General features: G+C 40.3%; 1 protein-coding gene across 1 annotated transcript in view; it reads left to right on the top strand.

Moving 5' to 3' along the window:
* Nucleotides 1–19814: 19814 nt before the first annotated feature.
* caska (calcium/calmodulin-dependent serine protein kinase a) overlaps nt 19815–21647 on the top strand; it is a 165143-nt gene continuing 163310 nt past the window's right edge. Inside the window, exon 1 of the mRNA XM_085375214.1 lies at nt 19815–19896. Coding sequence (XP_085231340.1) covers nt 19838–19896 — 59 coding nt within the window. The 5' untranslated portion in view covers nt 19815–19837. The remainder of the gene's footprint in view (nt 19897–21647) is intronic.

Genomic DNA, 21647 nt, shown 5'->3' with positions numbered 1-21647 from the left:
AAAGTCGCCTCAAGGCGCTTCATAGATACAGAGAAAAACCCAACAATCATATGACATTTGGTAACAATACGATGTTCTGTTGGCTTATATGCAAACAAATGAATTCATTACACAGTATTATTGGAAAACAAGAGTTATGTTTGCACCTGATTTCTTGGAAATCTCTTTAATTGTGTCGGCTTGTGTTGCGAGGAAACATAACAATAGACTTGCATCACGAAACCAGGGAGAAAAAGAAAACTGCCACTCCACTCTACCACAAGATTCAGATGTCAAACACAGCTATTTAAAGCAATAAACTAAAAAGGTGGGGTCTTTTCCACAAGTCCATGCACTCTTTTAATGATATCTTCCTGGAACAGCCGTGTTGGGAACAGGAGATTTCAAAAAGGCATTAGTCATTGTCTGCCTCGCTCTGACAAAGCCTTTAGACGTTACAGGTCTGACATTAAAGAGGCTCAGGCAATGAGTGCAGTAAACATTTTTACCAAAATTCCAGCTTGCTTCAAGAAACAAACATGCTCAGACAAAAGCTAAATTGTCAAGGCGCTGAAAGGAAACTCAATACTCCAGGAACAGGGTGCCTGAGCTTCTGTCGGCAAAGTGTAAAGAAACTGGTGGCCCCAATTTACTAGTTTCATCAACTTGAGAATGCCAGGAATATGGTCAGATGGAAGCAGATCATCTACTGTGGTAACCTCTCACAGGAACAGCCAAGGGAAGAAGACAAAAAGTATATAGTCATCACTGATTATGAGCAATCGAGAACAGATACTGGTTTTACAAAACTTATTCTGCAGATTACCTCATTTTTATTGATAGGTAACACAGAGTCTGGAAAATGATGTTTTTTTTCTGGATTGTTAGAAATTAACTGCTTTGTGTCTCTCCATAAAAAAGAAGTATATCTTTGATAAAAACTGTTCACTATGAAACTACAAAGCAGGTGCACCACGATGGCTGGGTTACCATGGTGACATAACCCACTTACCACCAAGCCACCAACCTCAGACACAAGAAGCCGAAGCTAAAAGTGCATCTGACTTCACCATGAAATGACATTACTGGGAGACAGATTACATCACAACCACTACCAGACTTTCTTTATGTGCTTCACCAAAGGATGAACACTACATTACTACCCTGTAATGTCATTGGTGCGATCACTTTTGCAGTGACTGAATGTTAAGTGATCAGCCAGTTGTCCAAAAAGTAAGGAGTGGGTTCTAAATGTTGAGACTGCAATGAAAATCTGTCTTATTTTCACAGAACCCTGGAAATAATCAGTGAAGAATATTTTCACACAGAAGTTCTGACATTGAGGACTATTGAGGTTCTGCTTTATCTCTGTGTCAGTAGTCAAACTGAACTGCCCTCTGTTAATTTATTTGTTCAAAAGGTCACACTTCATTGAGCAGTACCCTTCCAGTGAAGCAGCACTCAGAGGGATTAGATCAACTGCAGAGGCAGCTCACCTGTAACTAATATAGATGTTAACTCCACTGAAATCAAAACTATGCTTAAGTGTCAGAGATCAGAATCAGTTGTATCCAAATCAGGATCAGGAAACGCAAACATGAAGGTCAGTATATTACAAAGCAACTTCATACACTTGCATATACATATAGGTTCTGTAGGGATCTCAGAAGACGCTGTGCCACTTCTTAGGAGAAAAAACAAGCATTTCACAGAGGCAGAGAAACATGGCTGTGGTATTAATCCTGGGGGTGTTTTACTACTACAGGACCAGTCACCTGCTGCAAATCAACTCCACCCTGACTAAGGAGAAGCAGCACTCGATTATTCAGAGACATGCTCCACCCTTTGGTTTGCATGTGCACATTGGAAAAATTCACAAACTCTTAGAATGTTCAAAAGTGTTTTTAAACTGAGAAAGATGCTGCCTGAGGCTGAGGTGGTGTGCAGTGACAGGACGTCAGCAGACAGATTTATGGAGGAGTGGGTTTCCAGGGAGAAGGCTGACTGACTGGGATTTAGAACACAGACAGCTGAAAGTAAGTACAGAAAACAAAGCAAGCAAAATGACTGAGCTTGAATGTGTAACCACTTGAACTACTATAACAATCAGTCAGATAGCCCTTAAGTACTTCAGATGGATGATTAGCTGTGCATATGGGGTCAATCAAAGATCCAGCCGGGACTAGGATTCTCACAAGACCTGACATCCTCAGGAAAACCTTTTCACACACAGATACACCAGGCAGAGTCAAACAGAAAGCAAGAGATACAGAGACAGAGGAAAGGAAGGAAAAGCAGAGGTCCACTAAAGACAAGGGGAGACCATGGCAAAAGAAAGAAAGAATATTAATATAAATATTCTGCAAAATGAATGAGGAGACAACAAAATCTGGGATCTATTTTTTCTTCTTCAGTGTGCCACAATAAATACAACTATATTCTGTTGATAAAATTGTAGAAAGAGAGTCCTAGATGCCTACATTACAACTATACTCATGTATAGAAGCAAAGCTTGGAAAATAAACAAGAAAACTGCAAACACCATCAATGCAGCAGAGATGTGGTTCATCAGGAGGAGGATGAGAATATGGTACACCAACAGAATGACTAATGTAGAGGTTTTAAAAAGTATCAAACACCAACAGATCACTTTGTAGGAACATTGGACAGAGACAAGCAAGATTCTTTGGACACATTATGAGAAGAGGAGGGTCGGAATGTGACGTTACATGTGAAAAAATCCAAGGGAAAAGAAGCAGAGGCAGAAGGAGAGAACCCATCAAAATACCAAATTTGGTTACCAAGAGGTATTGCCTCTTTGAGAGATAGGGCGTCTTGGAGGACCATTAACCCTAACCCCATTCAGCAAGACTCTTAAGAAGAATATAATCCTAAGCTCTGGATCATAGAAGTAAAACAACACAATCCAAAATTCTGCCAAATAGACTCCCTTTCATGTGTCTCACCTTGATTTGGTTCACTAGCTTCCTTTCCTTAACTTAACTTAAAACAAAGGATGTGTAAGACATTGTACTTTACAATAAAACATGTTTACAGTTTTACCTAGGCTGCAGTTTTTAGCTTCATCGCCTCACTGTGAAATCTTGCGCTTCAATGTAGCCGTCACACGTCCTAGTGAGTGTTTATGGTCCCATATTAGTGTCTGCATGTGTTGCTGTTTGGCAGTCAAACGGTTGGAGAGGCTATGGAGCCACACTTACATGCCAAAAGCCAACAGTGTGTACCCCGAATAGGCTGAAACTCGAGTGTCACTCCTGAGTTGAGTATGCCATTCATGCATCAGTTTTGTTTTTGTGCATACAAACACATCTACTGTTTGTATTGAGATAGTGGACTCTTATAGGTACCTGGGTGTTCACCTGAATAATAAACTGGACTGGAGCCACAACACTGATGCTCTTTACAGGAAGGGTCAGAGCAGACGCTACCTGCTGAGGCGGCTGAGGTCATTTGGAGTCCAGGGAGCGCTTTTAAAGACCTTCTATGACTCTGTGGTGGCATCTGTCATTTTTTACAGTGTTGTATGTTGGAGCAGCAGTTTATCGGCAGCTGAGAGGAAGAGGTTGGATAAACTCATCAGGAAGGCCAGCTCTGTTCTGGGATGCACCCTGGACCCAGTGCAGGTGGTGGGAGACAGAAGGACTCTGGCCAAAATAACATCTCTGATGGACAGAGTCTCCCACCCCATGCATGTAAATGTTGCTGAACTGCAGAGCTCCTTCAGTGACAGACCGCTGCATCCTCGATGCATGAAGGAGCGTTTCCGCAGGTCCTTCCTCCCTGCAGCTGTCAGACTGTACAATCAGAACTGCTCCCAACAAACAGATGTTTACATCTGCGCTGTAACTGCAATAAGTTAATTAACCGATTCGCACTACAACCTGCTTTACCTCTTATCTGTAGTTATTTTTATTTTATTTAATAACTGTACAATACTCTCTGTATATAGTAACCATTGTCCTTAATGTAAATATGTAAGAAAAATTGTGTATGTTTCTGTTCTGTGTCCTGTGTACTGTTTGTTGTATATGTGTCTTTCTGGCTGCTGTTACAACCAAATTTCCCCTTGTGGGACAATTAAAGAATTATTCTATTCTATTCTATTCTATTCTACTCTATTCTATTCAGCACTGCCATCTTGGATTGTTAACTCTGTGTTGGTGGGTTTGCTGCGACTTTCTGAGTTGGAGCTGGAACACAGCATTAATGCATGTTTATGGAGGCAGTAGGTCTGTCCACAATTAAAATCATCAAATGGATGAAGTGGTTATGTTCAATATTTATATCTGATTGAATTTTCTGGTTTTCTGGATACCCACCACCCCTGTGCTACCCATGTAAAGTCCTGGAAACACCCCTGGCATCAGCAGCATAATAGTCTCAAACACAACTCAAACCAAGGAGTCCACTGAGGATGTCCAGAACAAAATCACCACCACTAAAATGCCTGGGAAAGCCGAGCACAAGAATCTCTTTGACACGATGTTAAAATCAACATCAATAATATCTGAACGCAATAAAAATCTTGTAACGGCATCTGATTTCTGAACCCGCTGAAAATTCTCCCAACTGCTTCAGACAGACGTGCGCGCCTTCATGGAAGAACAGGCAGAGTGAATAATTGTGTTTTCCCCTCCTTCGTCTCTGCCGCCGAGCAACAGCCCATTAAAATGTGTCCATTACATTTCTTCAGCGTGTCTTTCAACTCATCTGTCTGGGGACAAAGTACCGCGGGGCACATGAAATTGAGCAAACACCAAAAAGAGCTATTTTTCAATACAACATATTCACTTGGTGGTTGCCACGCCACACAGCAGAGCTGGAAATGCACACATGAACACAAGTGCAACGATTAATTTCTCTAATAGTTTTTTAAGATGTAACATGAGCCTGCCCAGCTGATTAAGTGCATGTAAACACACATGTAGATGAAAAAAAGGGTGGTTTATGTCCTTTGTTTGCCCTCTCTCTGGGAAGAAACACCAGAACGAGTTTACTCAGGTAGGCTTTTGTGTGTCAGACCCCAGCAGGCAGCATGTGATTATGTGTGACAACTAGTTTTTTTCTACTTCTTCTTCTTTGTGATTTCATTAAGCCGACTACCCCTATGAAGATGAATGCCTTTGAGTAAAACCTACTCAACACAGTACCTCGTGTTTGGGAGTGAACTTCAGGAAGAAACTGAGGTGAAGATTGTTCTAAGGCCATCGTGAAAACAAACCAGAGGAACATGCTAATTCAGCCTCAGGCTTCAGCAGTATGTCGTGTCATGAACAAGGCCCAGTGGATTAAAACCTTGTGCGGTTTTGAGCCTTCAAGTGCTTACTTGTGCTCCTTTCTTTGTGACGTTATCATGGGACATGTAGACTCTCTGGGCAGCAGAGAGTCTCGTTTTTGTTTTTTGTGTGTCTTTTTTTTCACTCAGAGACACCATTTGCCATTCATCTCATACCTCCTCCTCTAAGCCCTTCTCACCGCCTCTTCCTCCCCGCCTCCTCCCCTGTCCCCGATAAGCACCCTGCAGACAGCACTTCTGCTGCAGCCAGCTAGACCGATGAGCTTCCTGTTTCTCTTACTCACTCACACACAATTATAAATGAATGCAAAGACAAACGCACACATCCACACACCTTGGTTTTGATTCATTGTGTCAGCCCCACCGGTAACCAAATTATTCATCTATCCTGCAGGCTGTGATGTCTATTGATCCGTCCCATGTAAACCATCATTGATTTCTCCTTTGTTAATAACAGATGAGCTGTTGTAGTCAGTATGAGGACAGATCTTTGGTAACACAGTAAAAAAAAAAAAAGTGTAGCGTTCTTGACTCTTGAGTGCTGAAACACAACTCATTGATCAAATTTTGAATTTTTCGGGTCAAACTCACAGAAAGGAAAGATACAAAAACATTAAAAAGTAAGACCGCGTGTTTTTGTATGAAGACTGTAGAGTCAGATGGAGAGACTGTGGAGCCTTAAAAAACTCCTAAATGGATTCCTGCAGCAAAAAGGATGATGCATTCCACATGCAATACTTTTCCTAAAGCCTCCTAGTGGGGGAGTTTGGTTTACTCTGCTCTTGAAAAATGGAACAAGCTTTGCTTTAGACTCAGCCAGGGGCAAGACTTAATAACTTAATTGTAATATATCTATATCACTAAAGCACTTCTGGATGGATGCAAACTGCATTTCGTTGCCCTGTACCTGTGCATGTGCAATGACAATAAAGTTGAATTCTATTCTATTCTATTCTATTAATACTCCAAAACCCAAAACCAGCAGAGGATATCATTAAGGAACACTGTCATGATGTGCCTGTGTGATGTGTACCAGTGTGCTTCTTGGGGCTGCATACAGTGTTTCACACATCAGAATCAGTCCCCAGCGACGGGCTGTTTAAAGAGATGTGTACAGAGCAAATACAGTTAGTTCTGAAGCAAGTAAATTAAGCATTAATGGACTGTGTCTGCCAACAATTTGAGTCATAAACCATCTGTTTTTGAAAGCTAATCTCACATAGTACATTCAAAATTTGCTTGAAGTGCCTATATTAACATTTCTTTCTCTTCTGTCACAGACTCCTGCAGAAAGAACAGAAAAAAAAAATCAGTAGCTTGTAGAGATACCTTCAGCAGAAGTAACTTGAAGCAATCATTTTCCACATGACTTTATCAGTCTGTCGAGTCTTTGTGGAGGAATTTTGGCCTGATCTTGTTTACAGTGTTGCTTCAGTTCATTGAAGTTGGAGGGTATTTGTTTATGTACCGCTCTCCTAAGATCCCACTACAGCATTTCAATCAGGCTAGGGCCTGGACTTTGACCGGACCATTCGGACCACTTCGGCTCTTTTTGTTTTTAGACATTCTGTTGTACATTTGGGATCATTTCCTGTTGGAGAAACCAAATATATCGAAATAGAACAAAATTCTGAAAGATGCAGATGGTACTCTGATTATACCTCACTCCCACTAATCTCAAATCATCAAATTTGTTGAATATTTTCTACTCCAGCTTCACCAATTTGTATAAACATTTTATGGTTCAAACTTATACATTATATAATGATTGATGTTCATTTTAGCATCATATATCAAATTCCTTTTTAAAAGGCCTGTCAAGCCACTTTCATAACATTTTTCTAACACATTGAAATCTAAGGCAATGTTTGAACATGACTATCAAATACTATACATGTTTTAGGGGCTGTAGTATAAGACAGATAACAATAATTTTGAAAAGTGAGTTTTGAAAACGTAAAGTATGAGGCAGTGTTTTAACAGAACCAAAATATCATGAGATAATCTAATTTGAATAGAACAAAACTCTAGAGTTTTCTGATGGTATTTTAATTATAACTTGGGAAATAATTTGGTTAAATATCTGCATATCTTTCATTTTCAGCACCTGAAAGTGGCAAATCCTCAGATTTTTAGAACAGCTTCTGTTAAACCATCTCCAATTTGCTTAACATTTTTCTGATCCACAGTTTGAACATATATAATGAGTGATGTGACATTTTAGCTTCATATATCTAGATATTTTTTAGAAGCCAGCTAAGCTGACTTTCAGGGCCCCCCTTATTTCGCCTACTTTGAAATCTGAGGTCATGTTTCGCAATATGCGACAGACTGGCGACCTGTCCAGGGTGTACCCCGCCTCTCGCCCTATGACAGCTGGGATAGGCTCCAGCACCCCCCGCGACCCTGAAAAGGAGAAGCGGAAGCGAATGGATGGATGGTTTGAAAGTGGGTCAAAGGACCATTTTTCAAAAAGATTTGTCTTGAAAAGCATTGGATATATGACATTAAATTTTACATCACTCAGTCAAACTTTGTCCCATGAAATTTGTATGCAAATTGGAGAAGGCTGAGCAGAAGGCTTGGGTGATTTGAGATGGACTGACTCTACTTTAATCTCTGGCTCTTTTCCACAGCATGTCTGTCATCCTGTCATCCTCCTCTCACCCCAACCAGTCGCGGCAGATGGCCGTCCCTCCCTGAGCCTGGTTCTGCCGGAGGTTTCTTCCTGCTAAAAGGGAGCTTTTCCTTCCCACTGTTGCCAAAGCGTTTGCTCCCAGGGGATCATATGACTGTTGGGTTTTTCTCTGTATGTATTATTGTAGGGAGATCTGAATGCTTTTCTTACTTTGTATGCTTGTGTAGCCCTAATTTAGGGTTGTGCACATCACTTCCTTTTCCCTTCTGTTGCCCTAATTCAGATGTCATCACCGGGTTTCATTTCAAACAGGGACAACAAACAAAGAGGAATGTCTGCTGTCCATGTGCAGATTCACATCGCTCTCGTAAACCATTTTTAGCAACAGCAGGCAGTGTGTACAGTGCACACTCAGCACCAAACTGCAGACAGAAAAGGAGACTGAAAGGTGTTTAAATTGAACCTATTTTGTTTATCCTTTCTGGAATATATTTATATACAGTCATAGGGGTGGGTGTTCATCTTAAATATGGGAAGACTTGCAGTATTGAGACTGTCTGAAGGATGTCTGAAGGTAAGGCATCACATGACTATAAACAATTTTCCCCTAACTAACTAATATTCTAACTGACTAATATTTATTTTAAAACATTGACTAAAATGTCAGTTTAGTTATCTTAAGTTGGTTGGATTTTACAAAACCCACTTTGACCCAGTGTTCTGTCAGTGCTGGCCTGAATATGGAGAATAATGTGAACCGGCAAATTATTATTCTTTTAGCGCAGTTAAGCACAGTCTGTGTGTGCTTACATGGAAGAGTGCAGCTACCTGCAGTTTAACTGAATATGTGACACAGCTTACCCTCGGGGTCACCATCTTGTTTATGTACTGGAAGGGAGGACCAAAAAACAATATTCAGCCAGTAGAAAGAGGATATGTCACACAGTACTGATAGTGACGCTAATGCTAGCTTAGTAAGAGCAACAGATTTTTACGTAGCATTAATGTTACACATGCAGTGAATCTGTAGTCTTCGGTGTAACAGAAGAGTAGTATTAAGTGGTTGGCTGGATGACAATTAAATGTAAATTTTGGCAAAACAGCGCTACAATTAAGCCTTGATACTCAGTTCCATTAAGAGCACATGCTGTGTTTAATTTGATACAACAGTACCCAGTGGAAATTCCCTCACAATGCAAATAAATACAGCATGCAGGTATGAAAGTGTACCGACAGAGGTATCATAAACTGAGGAACAATGTATGACTATGCAAACTGTGTTCAGTGTTCAAAACATTCAGTGAATCAGCCACAAAAAAAAAAACCAACTAAAAATACACCTAATTTAAAATTGTCTCTTCCTTTCAGGATTACTTTGTTACGCACCTCTTTGTCACTTTTAGTTCACTTCCTTTTTAAGGTCACTTCCTCCTGCACTTGTGGCTCTGCATTGGATCTCCTCTGGTATGTCAGAACATCGTCCTCATTGTCATGCACCACAGTGCAGAGTGATTCTAATGAATGTTCTCCCTCAGACATTGAGAGTCTCAGGCTGAGGGACAAATTCACGCTGCAAGGCACAGCGAATGGTGGACGAATCACTCCAGATCATGCGTATTCCCGCTCAACTCTGGACACTGTGGACTGTGACTGAAATATGTTGAAAACAGTTCAATTTTTCTCTTCAATTCAATTTTATTTGTATATCACCAAATCACAACAACAATTACCTCAAGGCGCTGCGGAAATCCAGCACTCACCACCAACATTCACAGTTCAAGTAACTTTAAAAAGAAATTAACATTTCTTTCTCTGTGCGTGTTTAATAAACGGGGTGAAATCAGAAGGAACAATCCAAGTGGTCACAGCAAGGCCTCCAGGAAGCAATGAGGGAAGGGAACATAAGAAGGGTTCAGATGATTATGGGCTAGTTCCAAAAACGTTCTGGTCGCACTTCTCATACTGAATAAGCAAACCAGAAGAATGACAATTCATGTGATGATTCGTGGTTCATTGTCAACAAAGAAACAGAGCTACAATTACTATAATGACTTCAAACACAAAGAAACGAACGCAGTCAAATTATGATCTCATGAAATAAAAAAATGTATATACATACTTAAGTGTGCTTCCTTGACAGCTACGCACGGAGTGCTTACTCTGCTCTTTATCATAGAAAATTCATAGTTGAGGGCGAGGAGGAGATCTAGGAGTGAATAAAAACAGATTGTCAGCAGAGTTTATTGAGATCCTGTCACTGTTCAGCAGACGCTCCAGGGTAGCTGATGACTTCCATGAGATCACAGGAAAGCTGAAGACTTGAACACAGTCTCTGATCATACCTCCTCACATCAAAGGAATCACACAAAGAACACACACTGTATTCTTTATACTCACCCTCACTCAAAGTCTTGTCATTTTTACAGCCAGTGTTTTAGAAGTGATGTTACCGTCAAAATTACTTCTTTTTTTTTTTACACATTCTAAGTCAATAATGAACTACTCACATCAACACAACTCTGTGTAACAACAGAGCACGACATGTATAATATATACAGTCAGGTATATAAGGTATATAAGTTTGTGGTTTTGCCTCTATACACCACCACAACTGATTTAAAATCAAACAGAATAAGACTAAAATGCATATTTTCAGATTTAATTCAGGGGCCTAACAAATGTTATGTATTGACTTTGTAGAAATTTGCAAAACAGTCCCCCATTTGTAAAGGCTAAAGAAAGTTAGGTAACTGACTGACAAGTAGTTTCATGACCAGGTGAGGCATGTTCATTCATTATCATGGCAAATTAAACAGAGACCTGGAGTTGATTGAAGCTGCATTTGGTAGCTGCTCACGGGAACTCTCAATAAGAGGTCAAAAGAAATGTCAGTACAAGGGAAGGAGGTCATTATTAGGATGATAATCAAAATAAACCTATCAGAGAGACCTCAGTAAAATCACATAATAGGGTGGGGCTAGGTTTCACAATGGTTTCACCTGAAACCTTTGCTGATTGTGACTCACACCTGTTTTCATACCTTGGCTCATGTGATTAGGCAGAGGATCAATAGGAGTTCCATGTCCCTCTCATGGGGACACTCCCATATTGCTCTTAGAACTGAGGAAGCTTCTTGGACCAGAGGTGAAATGTCTTCAAGGAAGCTTAAAGAAATCCAGACACTTTTCTTTCCAAGCTCCTTAGACTACGATGACCTTCACAGACACATCAGAGACATACTAAAAACTTTAGGAGTGGCCAAATCAAAAATCCAGTTTATTCTTTAAAAGTATTAAGTCACTGCTCAACAATACCCAAAGCACCAGACAGTTGGTGTATGACCACAGATTTCTTGCCTTGGTCAAAAAAATAACTTCACAACATCTAGTAAAGTCAAGAACACTCTCAAGTAGTATCACTGTCAAAGTCTGCAATCAGATGCCTTCATGAATGGAAATGCTCACAACAGGAAGGCAACGATATGGCAAGAGTATGGCTGCCAGTGACAACAGGCTACGACTGTTTATTGATGATGTGACTGCTGATAGCAAGTAGCAGCATGGATTCTGAAGTGTACAGAGCTATACTCTCAGACTGTGCTTCACAGTGCAAATGCAATAATATGATTATTATCAAAATGTGATCATTTGCATAATGACCCAAAGCATACTGTAAAAGCAACAGGCCATTCTTCAATGGCCAAGTGCTTTTTTATTGAATGCAAAAATGCATTCTATTCATCCTATTTAAATGTATGTTAGTCTGTCCCATTAATTTCGAAGTTGAAATACAAGACTGTAAAAAATGGTTGTAATTCTTAAAATACTAAATGGAAAACTTTTATTAAAAAAAAATCTTGAATCAAAGCTGAAAGTCTACGCTTCATATTGTCTGATTTAAAATCCACTGTAGTGGTGTACAGCATCTTCTCTCGATCAGACTGTGTAATGCCAAAGGCTTTGAAGCATCAGTTATCTGTCACATGCACTGTTCCCTGAAACATCACTTTCTAGCTTTGCTGTTTTGTGCTTTTAATGGAGACAGTGATCAGCTTCCCTCTGACCAAGATGGATTAGAGATGACAGTCAATCTGAAGACTTCAGTCCTTGCAAGAATGCAATTTTGTGAACAAATTTTCAAAGTAAAGATTCCAGAGAATCTCCACTGTAGGAGCGAGCAGAGCGGCTCCTTATCAGTGACTGAGAGATCGCCATTGGCAGGGCCACCAAAACTGCAGGGCCACCAAAAATGACCATAATCTCACAACTAAGTGGGAAATAACTGGTTAGTGGGCCTTTAGCTTTATTGACAGTGATTGTGTAAACTGCTTTGTGCAAAGTAGGGTGAAAAGGTGTCTCAATTTACTAAAGAATTTGTACAACATGTCCCACATATAGTTTTTAAAAGTTAATTCTACCTTTTCCTAAAGTCAGGCTTTTATTCAAAAACAGATCTTGGAAAAGCAGAGAAGACAATGATCACAGGTGAACTGCATGTTAAAGGGTAATTTTGCTTGACCCAATGGAGAAAACTTCAAATCATATACAGACTTCTGCAGAATAGGAAATGGAGCGTCAATAAATAACTGGGCGAGGCCCGTACAAAGCAACTCTCACAAGTCTTTCAATTTCACACTACGGATAATATGATGTGGAGTCCTGCAGGACATCTAAATCTCACAAGAAATGAGATGTGGTGATCTATGGACTAGCTCAACCTAACCATGACTGATTGCAGTGGAATGAGCATTTTAACAGATGTGATGAAAAAAAGAAAGCATGTGAGAAGGATAGCAAACAAAGACTGTACGAAGGTTTTTTTTAGCTATCTCACTAAGATATTTACTTAGTGATGAAGTTGGGAAATTGCATTAATGAAAATAATATTTGTCCTTCACATGCACAGGTTGAAAAGGTAACATGCAGTTGGCTTTTTCTTTTTCTTTTTAACTTTTGAAAGAAGTGTAAAATGTCCCACAGCACCCATACAAATACAATTGTTGTTCGACATTGAGCTCTTTGGGCTTTGGTCACTTAGCACACACTGAAATGCACAGCTTTGGCTCCCCAAAATACTGCAACTCTAAATCAACAGCTACAATGTGTCAGACAGTAGGACAGTAAAGCTGTGGTAATACTTGTTTCTATTTGATATGTTTTCATACTGAGAGCCTGCAAGCCAGAATCTTACAATGGAGCACTGTAAGAAAACAAAATCCTATACATCAGTTTGTGTGTGTATGTCTTCAGATCCTCTCTGAATCATGAACAGTGACTTCTGAATATTTACATTTTTCAAAATATTGTTTTTATTCCATGCATTTCTTTAGCTTTATTTCTTCTGATTCAAAAACCGTCAGCACTCAAGAAACAAAACATTAACTCAAAAGGCAGTTTAAAAACTTTACTCCCTTGGAAACACAAATAATCCAAAAAGTAGGGATTTCAGGGAAACGTGGAAGAAGGAAACACACTACTTAGAAGGACATGACAAAGCACACTGGGAGACTAAGACAATAAACACACACCAAGTAACTGGGAGATGGGAAACACTAGGGAACACTAGATATCAATAATATCATCAGGATAATCAGAAAAACTAGAAAGGGAAGGTGAAACTGGATACCAAACACACAAGACAAAGGCTACCAAAATAAAACAGGAAATAACTGAATTAGTGAATGTCACAGTTGGAGATCTGACAGCACACTGGGAACAGCGGGAAGGTAATCTGGGAGAAGGAATATCATATCATAGCCATAACTGGAAGCAAAGTGCAAAGTACAAAGTACAAAGCAGAAAAGCACAACAACTTAGAAACAATTCAAAGATAACCCATCAACGAATCTCACAAGTCTAAAACACAAAACCTTGGGTCAGTGACCCAGGGAGCATGACACCAAATGCTGATTGTTGAGGCTAATGTTTAGAATGTCAGTAAATGCATAATTCCAGCAGGTACTATCATGTGACATTACAAACAACATCTGTTCAAAAATATATAAAAATGCCACTAATACACAACTGAAAGCCACTTCTAATAAGATAATGGACAAAGGTACCATTAAGTAATAGACCCCAGCATAAAAAACGTATAAAATGTTGAGACTGGTATCAGTAAACTGTTCATTGACAGCATACAGTGATCATGCTGCAACATTAAAACCATGTGTATAATATTGCGCAAATACTTCTTGAGTTGCCAGAGCAGGTTCGACCTGTTAGATGTTAGAGCTCTGTGGGTGTGCTGAGAGTGTCTTGCACATGGAGGTGGGAAGCTTTGGGTTGGGCTACTCTGAACTGGCCTTGATCACATTGAGATGTTTCTCAACCTACCCCCGAAATTGATTTGGAGAGGTGTAAGTGTGCTTCATGGCTCAGTTAACAGTGACCTTAAATCTGTGCTGTCCACTAACCTTATCCAACGATCTCTTGTTTCTTAAGCACTTATTTCTTAAATCCAGCTAGACAGACAGTGTAACATCTATGTCAGTTTTTGAGAGCAGGGCTCAGTGGTGTTTATTAGCCTTTATACAGTATGTGCAGCATTTCATGTCCCCTTTAAGGCTAACCACACATGGGAATCAGATGGGAACAAAGACCTTGCATACCTGCACCAACTCGGATCGTTGGTTCTCACTGGTATGAATTAATCTGACTGCTTCATTGAAATTTTAAAAAATAAGAACAAAAAAAACCAAACCGTTTTATGACAAATGTTCTAATGAATATTCATATAGTACACACACAAAATGTAATGATCTCATGCACTTTCACCTGCAGCCCAGAGGAACACATACCAGCCTTTAGCCTCTACAAACAGTGATGGGAATTGTACACCCTGGTTTTTGGTGGTTGTCTGTGTGTATGTTTCTGTTCTGTGTCCTGTTTACTGTGTCTGTTTGTATATGTGTCTTTTTGGCTGCTGTTACAAACAAATTTCCCCTTGTGGTACAATTAAAGGATTATTCTATTCTATTCTATTCTATTCTAAACTTTAGCATAGCAAGTTGTTTTTGTATTATTATTATTTTTTGGAAATGCAATACTGAATTGGTTAAGCAACACTTCCAGTAAATATTGAAGTATTTTGACTACAATAGCTCAGCATGTGAGGTCCCTTGGCTCTATAATGAGCTGGTGTAATTAGTGATACAATTGAGAAGAAGTCTTTCATCGGCTCTGAATTGCTACACAAACTGAAAAAAAAAGCCAGCTCAGTTTGAGTGTCAAGATTTGTGTGCACGTGTACAGTAATTGTCATGTAACGATGTATGGCAGGCAGAGGTAGGACATGGGAACAAGACTGACTGGGGAGACAGAAAGGGAACACCGAACTTGTAGACAAGAGTTAAACAAACATGAAGACGAGGCTGACAAAACATGGAACATGGAACACAGGAGACGCATGGAAACAGAACCTAAAGGCCAGATGACAAAACTAAGAGCAGAAACTACAAATATAACACAAAGCAGAAAAACAACTCAAAAAACCAGAACCTGGAATATGCAATATTAAATAAACCAAAAACACTGGGTCACAGACTCAGTGCCATGACAGAAATACTACACCGTCATTCAGCAGAAAAAATCTATAATACATCAGCTTCAGGTGTAATTCTTTCTTTTTTTAGACTGGTGAAAGAGTCTGAAGAGCATCAGGTAAACACACACAAAAAACCCCGCACACACACATACAACTGCTGCCCCACCAGCCGAGTCTAGAAGAGTGTGTTGGTTAGAGATAAGATTTCCTCTGATGTCCTGATTTCTCTTATTCCTAAGCCAAATTGCCTCCTGCTCATCACCTCGCAACATCCTGACTTCCTTGCCTGCACACACAGTCTTGCGTGATACGCAAGGGCACTTTTTGAAAAAATTATTTTTATTTTATTTATTTTTTGTCAAGACCCACACAGAAGATTTTAGTGCAACCTAAGCAACCATGCACCAAGGGAATAAAACAATACCTACAGTAATTGCTCTGGGGCTCATTTAATTACATCTAGTCCTTTTTGTTGAAAAACCATAAATAAAAGAACAAGCTCATCATCTTGGGTTTACTAACTCTGCTTAATTATTCACACGGCATTAATTAGGCAATCGGCTGGCAATGTATTTATCCCACCAGAGCCCCATGAAATATGAATAGACAGCGCTTGTCTGTATGTTGTGCCTACATGTCTACACTAGCTCAGTTTCAGGCTGTATTTTGGTGGTAGCTGATTAAAAAGCAGTTTAAGATTATGAGAACTGCCATGACAGAGGATAAAAGGGCAAACTGATATTTTATTTAAAGTGTGTCAAATTATGATTGTACACAGTGCTTGAAACTGTGTTTAGAGGTTGTTACTATATTAAGTTTCAGTCTTTCTGTTGTTACAGTATAATGTTGTGACACAGTTTTCACTATAAATTGCAACAGCTTCTCTCCATATAGAAATGAAGCAGCTGGAAATGTGTACTCATGAACTGTATCCTTGCATCACCATTAGCATTTTAGTAATAACGTTACCCCCTATTATAGCAATCACGCGATAAGTATCTATGCGTTTCAGTTTCACAAAACAGATCTACTGTCATTGTGGATGTTAACACTAGTGGTTGAACTAGGTGTTTTTATAAAAGGGACTGAAGTGAGACCATTAGTGATGTGCAGCCGGCAAACAAGCTAATGTTTGATTTGTTTTTTGTTTTGTTTTTTTGCTTGGCTGGTAGACCAAGTAGTCAGTTCTTTTGATTACTAACTCTTATCATTTGCTTATGCAGGCCATGTAGAAGAACACGGCCTGCATAATGGTAAATTTAGCATTGTTGAAGATTGCAGAATGTTACTTAAGCTTTTAAGATAATGACTATTTAAATATGTGGATGCATTCATTAAAATGACAGACACTTAATAGACCATTGGCTATGAGGGTTGGCCAAACTCATATATTGAGACTTTAAAGTGGATTCCCGCTATGAGGGGTTATGACTGTCCTGCTATCAGGCCATAATGATAATAATAATAATGACAGAAAAGTGCATTTATGCAGACTTTGTCTAATAAGGGAATTACTCACAGTTTATAGATCTGTGATTGGGCCGCAGGGTACGATTTGAAACTTTTAAAAAACAAAGCAAAATAAAAACAGTAAATAGACAGATGGACTGACCAACCTAGAAGTGATAAGAAAAATAATGAGGTTTGCATGAAATCAGTGGAATGTGGCTTGTGGATTTTTACAAAACAAGTTTATTTTATTTTATTTTTAATAAAGTCTTTTGTTGATCTTTTTTACAAAATGGGTAACTTTATTACTGAATAATTACCTCAGAAAGCATTTTCTTTATGTTCCTTTATTTTTATGTAAAAACATAAATAAATAATTCCACACACAATAATAAAAAATACAATTCTGTGTCATCAGGTTACATTACATCATTTTCATATCATTTTGCGCCCCTGTGAAATCACACATAGATATGATAACATGTGAAGGAAAATTCACAAAGACAAGACAAGACCTTTATTAGCAGAGCAGGAATTCAAAACAACACACACTGACCAACGTGCTAAGAAGCAGCTGGCTTCTTTTGATACTCTACCTGCCTCATGTGAGTATCTGGAATGACCCAAGTCTGAAGGCTAACGAAGCCAAATGAAAATCTAAATATATACATAAACCAACACCAAACCAAACTACAATAGAAAGAATGAATTTTCGCATATATACAGATCTCTGTGAATAATTAAATAACACATTTAATCAGTTGGATATTAGAAATGTTTTGTTTAAACTCCTCTAACCTGTTACTTTGGTTTGCCCCAGGGGCTCTTAATAAGCAAGTGATTGAACTTCTTTTACTCTTTTGCTCCACATCCTGCTGAAAACCAGGAAAAGGTGAGCACTGCTAACATCTATATTAGCACAGTTTTTTTAATAAACTATGAAATGCTAACTGAAGTTTAACAAGCCAAATAATTGTCGTGAGCAGTTCTGATTAAGGTTTTCTTTTCAACGCAGGAGGGCCAGCCACACTCTGTTTGTCCACCTTCCATAATCTGTCAGTGCAATAATGCTCAAAAGAATCAACTGAACTCAATAAAGAATTTCTCAAAAAATAAATGTGTCTGTGATTAGACTTTCTGTATTGATTGTCCATAAACTAGTAAAAAATAAAGGTCAATATAATGGAACCCCTGGTCTCATTAGATTTTGATCAGTGATTTCTGTAAATACTATCATGGCTGCCACAGTGAGACTTGGGTCACTTCATTCAGTTAAAAACCGTTTAAGCAAAGCTATTTGAAAGCAGTCCCAGTCTGTGGTGGCCATACCTCTGACTACTGCTGAGCAGCAAGGTTAGATAAATGTCTCAGGACAAATGGGTTTGCATTTAGACCACCGTATTTTAAAGATACTCAATAGGGTGAGAATTCAAAGCTATTTTAACTTGGTGAGTCTCCAATAAGTGATTACTTGTACGATTCAAATTGGCACAAAAGCTTTGTCACATGTTCCCAGGACAATTTCTTTTTTGTCCAGGCAACAATTCAAAAATCTAAATATTCACTTACAATCTGCAAACTAAAGAGGCTGGATCCAGGAAACAAAGATTCATGATTTGACAGAGGATAATTCCTCAAATATGTGGGCTGTTCATACCTAGAGCCCATTGTAACTTCAGGGTCTTGTTTTGTACAGATCCATTCATTATGTAAAACAATTAGGCACAGGCTCAGCCCGGACAACTAGGGAAAAAAGTTAGATTTTTTTTTTTAGATGAAAATTTGTTTCAAAAATAGTTGCTGATTATTCTTTGACAAATTTAAGCTTTATGTACCTTTAATCATTAAAGAAAAAAGTTAGACGTGACTTCTTGAATACTCAACTTAAATAATATACTTCCTAACATTTGCGAACATTCTTCATTCATACTACTCGCTTCCGGGTGGGAACTCCATTGAAAAAGTCCAGAGGAAACTGCGGGTTTAGAGAAATCTTTACGGCGCCACCGGTCCGCCATATTGGCTCAAAGCCTATTAACCTGACAAGGGAACCGTGAGGAAAGGCTTGGCGCCAAGATGGAGGATAAGGGAGCAGTTTCATAACTCCCGTGTAGGAGGAGCTTGGTTTTCTGGAAGCTCTGTAGAGCTGAGCGTCCGGGCCAAACGGGCGATAGTGGGAAGAAATAAAAGGTAAACCAGAGGCTGCAAAGTCTTGTCAAGCCGAGGTAAAAGACGAGGAGTGCGACGCGCGTGGTTTTGTACGCCAAGGACTTGAACCAGGTCGTCCGTTACACTACAAGAGGACTCTGTGTATATGCGCGCGCACACCCCCGAAAACACTGAAGAGTAAACCCGCAGCTGTTTGGGATGTGAAGATAACCGTAACCCACCTGGTTCAGCGCTGTAACCCGAACCTGATGCACAACACTGCCTTACCGGCTCGTTTCGCCCTCTGTCAGCACAACACTGAAAACGGTGACCATGTCTGCGTCGTTACGGGGATTGTCACGCTGGTGAAGTAGTTTACTATGTTGTTTGACAACCCTGTGAGGTTTGCTTTTTGAAACGGGGGGGCACGATACCGGGAAAGGCGGGGCAGAGCCCTGGAATACGCAGCTCTTCCCTGTGCCGGTTCACTCGCAGCGGGGGATTTTTATTTTTTGGGGGGAAGCGGGTACAGGGGGTCGACGAAGGAGGCAACAACTGGGATTTGGAAACGTTTCTTTGCAACTCTTTCCCGACTTACCCTGCTGCTGGCGACACGAGCGGCGTTTTGTCAGTTATTCCTGACACTGTCGTCTGCCCGTAGCACTCCTTTTAGGACCATAAATTGAGGTTTGGGACGCATTTCTTTTTCTTTTGGTGGGGGGGTGGGGGGTGGATAATTTTTCCCCAACCGGGGTCGGACTATGGCGGACGACGACATTCTCTTTGAAGATGTGTACGAGCTCTGCGAGGTCATCGGCAAGTAAGTGTTGCTCTGCTGCTTTTTTTGTTGTTGTCATTTTGCAGTTTTTCTCGTTGGCTTTCCGATTGCCCCCCTCTGATGTTCCTGAAGATCTGGCACACGCGCTCCTGCACGCGCAGCCTGAAGCGTCCCCGTGCGCGCCCACAACAAGCGTGGCAATATTTGTGTAGGAACTAATGGCGCGTCCTTGGTCATCAGAAGTGAACGTAAACAGACCCTAATCCTACTTTTGCGCCCTATGTAGCACTATATCGTTCTACAGAGGCGCAAGCCTCCCCCGAAACAACTTATCACGGGAGATGTAATTGTCTCTTTATGATGCCACGAGCTCATAACACCAAGTTTTATCGCCCTTATTCCCAGATGAAGCTAAAGAGCCGTTGTGCCTGCGTGGGTTGTGTGTTACAGTTGCCCATACACGCACTACTTGGCTACGCGGCTGTGCTTTGACTTGGTGGCACTTGTCAACTTGCTGCAGAGATTAAAGGGCAGGGCACACACCATCCATGAGTCATGCTGTCCGCACATCTGGCGAGCGTTAGTGACCGAAGGTCTAATCCAGACTACTTGGGAGTAACATTCCCTGCACGGGTAAGCTGATAGCAGTGCATGCATTTTGGGAATGTTTTTGCACAGAGAAGCTGTATTTCTAATTACCCTTCTGAGGAATGGGATCCAATATTTAAGAGCCGTTATGCTCACACTATATTAATAAAAACTGCGAGGCTTTTGTTGCATCTTCTGGGACTGTTACAGTCGCAGTATAAATGAGCAGTAAGACCACTTTAAACTCTCAAGATAATATCTTCGTTGTTAAATGTGGCTGGAATTTCACAAAGTTTGGTGTAATTACTTTTGTGTAATCCTGTTTGGCTGTAACAAAGCTGGGTATATCATTAACCGTTATCCCTGTAATTATAATCTGTTGCAAACCAAGCAGAATGTATTGATGGTATCAGTGTGTGAAGGCAGGTGTGGCTGTGAATGTTTCCATGCTGCTGTTGAAATTACTAATAACCAGCTCTACCCACCAAATAGATGGTCCGGTTCTTTCTTTTCCTCCTCCAATCTAACAATCTGGATTCTGTAGTCCTTAACCTTCATGGTCTTTCAGTTTCGCTTGTCTTAATGGCTGCAGCACTTAAAAGCATGCCTGGGGCTTCCCAACTTGTCATTGCAGCGCTTCATAAAGGAACTGAGGATGGTAAGAGAAGAGAAGCGGCTGCTTTGTTTTGTTGAGTAGTGGGAATCTGAGGGGAAAAACTGTTTCTGCTCTGAATAACTGAGTGTGTCATCCAAACGTCTGGTGCTGAATGAAGCACTTCATTGGGCGCACAAACAGAAGCTCCGTGTGAATCAGTTGCTTGGCAGGCCCAGGCAGACGTAGTCAGTCAGTCATGGCAGGGCTGACTGGTTATGGGACTTCTGCTATGTCACAGAGATGGTTGGCTGTGTGACGGGGTGATAAGACCTGCAGCGCATGCACTACATGTTTAGGCAAGCCTGAAAACACAGAGTGTGTTCTCTTTATCCCCATACAGTCACAAGCAATTTCTCCCTCACCCCCCCCCCTCCCCCCCCCCGAAAAAAAAATCCTCCTGTCCTCATGTAAAAAATACAATCATTAAAAATCTTGAGCCAGGATCTGAGACAAGCGGCTTTGAGTCAGCCGCACATAGACACACTCGCCCCCAGTTTTGCAAAGCGCAGCCCTTCCTTAGTGTTTCGGACAGTCTGTGATTTACAGTTTG

This window comes from Diplotaxodon limnothrissa, linkage group LG16 (assembly GCF_057381915.1).
Source record: "Diplotaxodon limnothrissa isolate DT_005_m linkage group LG16, D_limnothrissa_male_GT1.1, whole genome shotgun sequence".
NCBI lineage: Eukaryota > Metazoa > Chordata > Actinopteri > Cichliformes > Cichlidae > Diplotaxodon > Diplotaxodon limnothrissa.
This window is presented reverse-complemented; position numbering and strand designations above follow the sequence as displayed.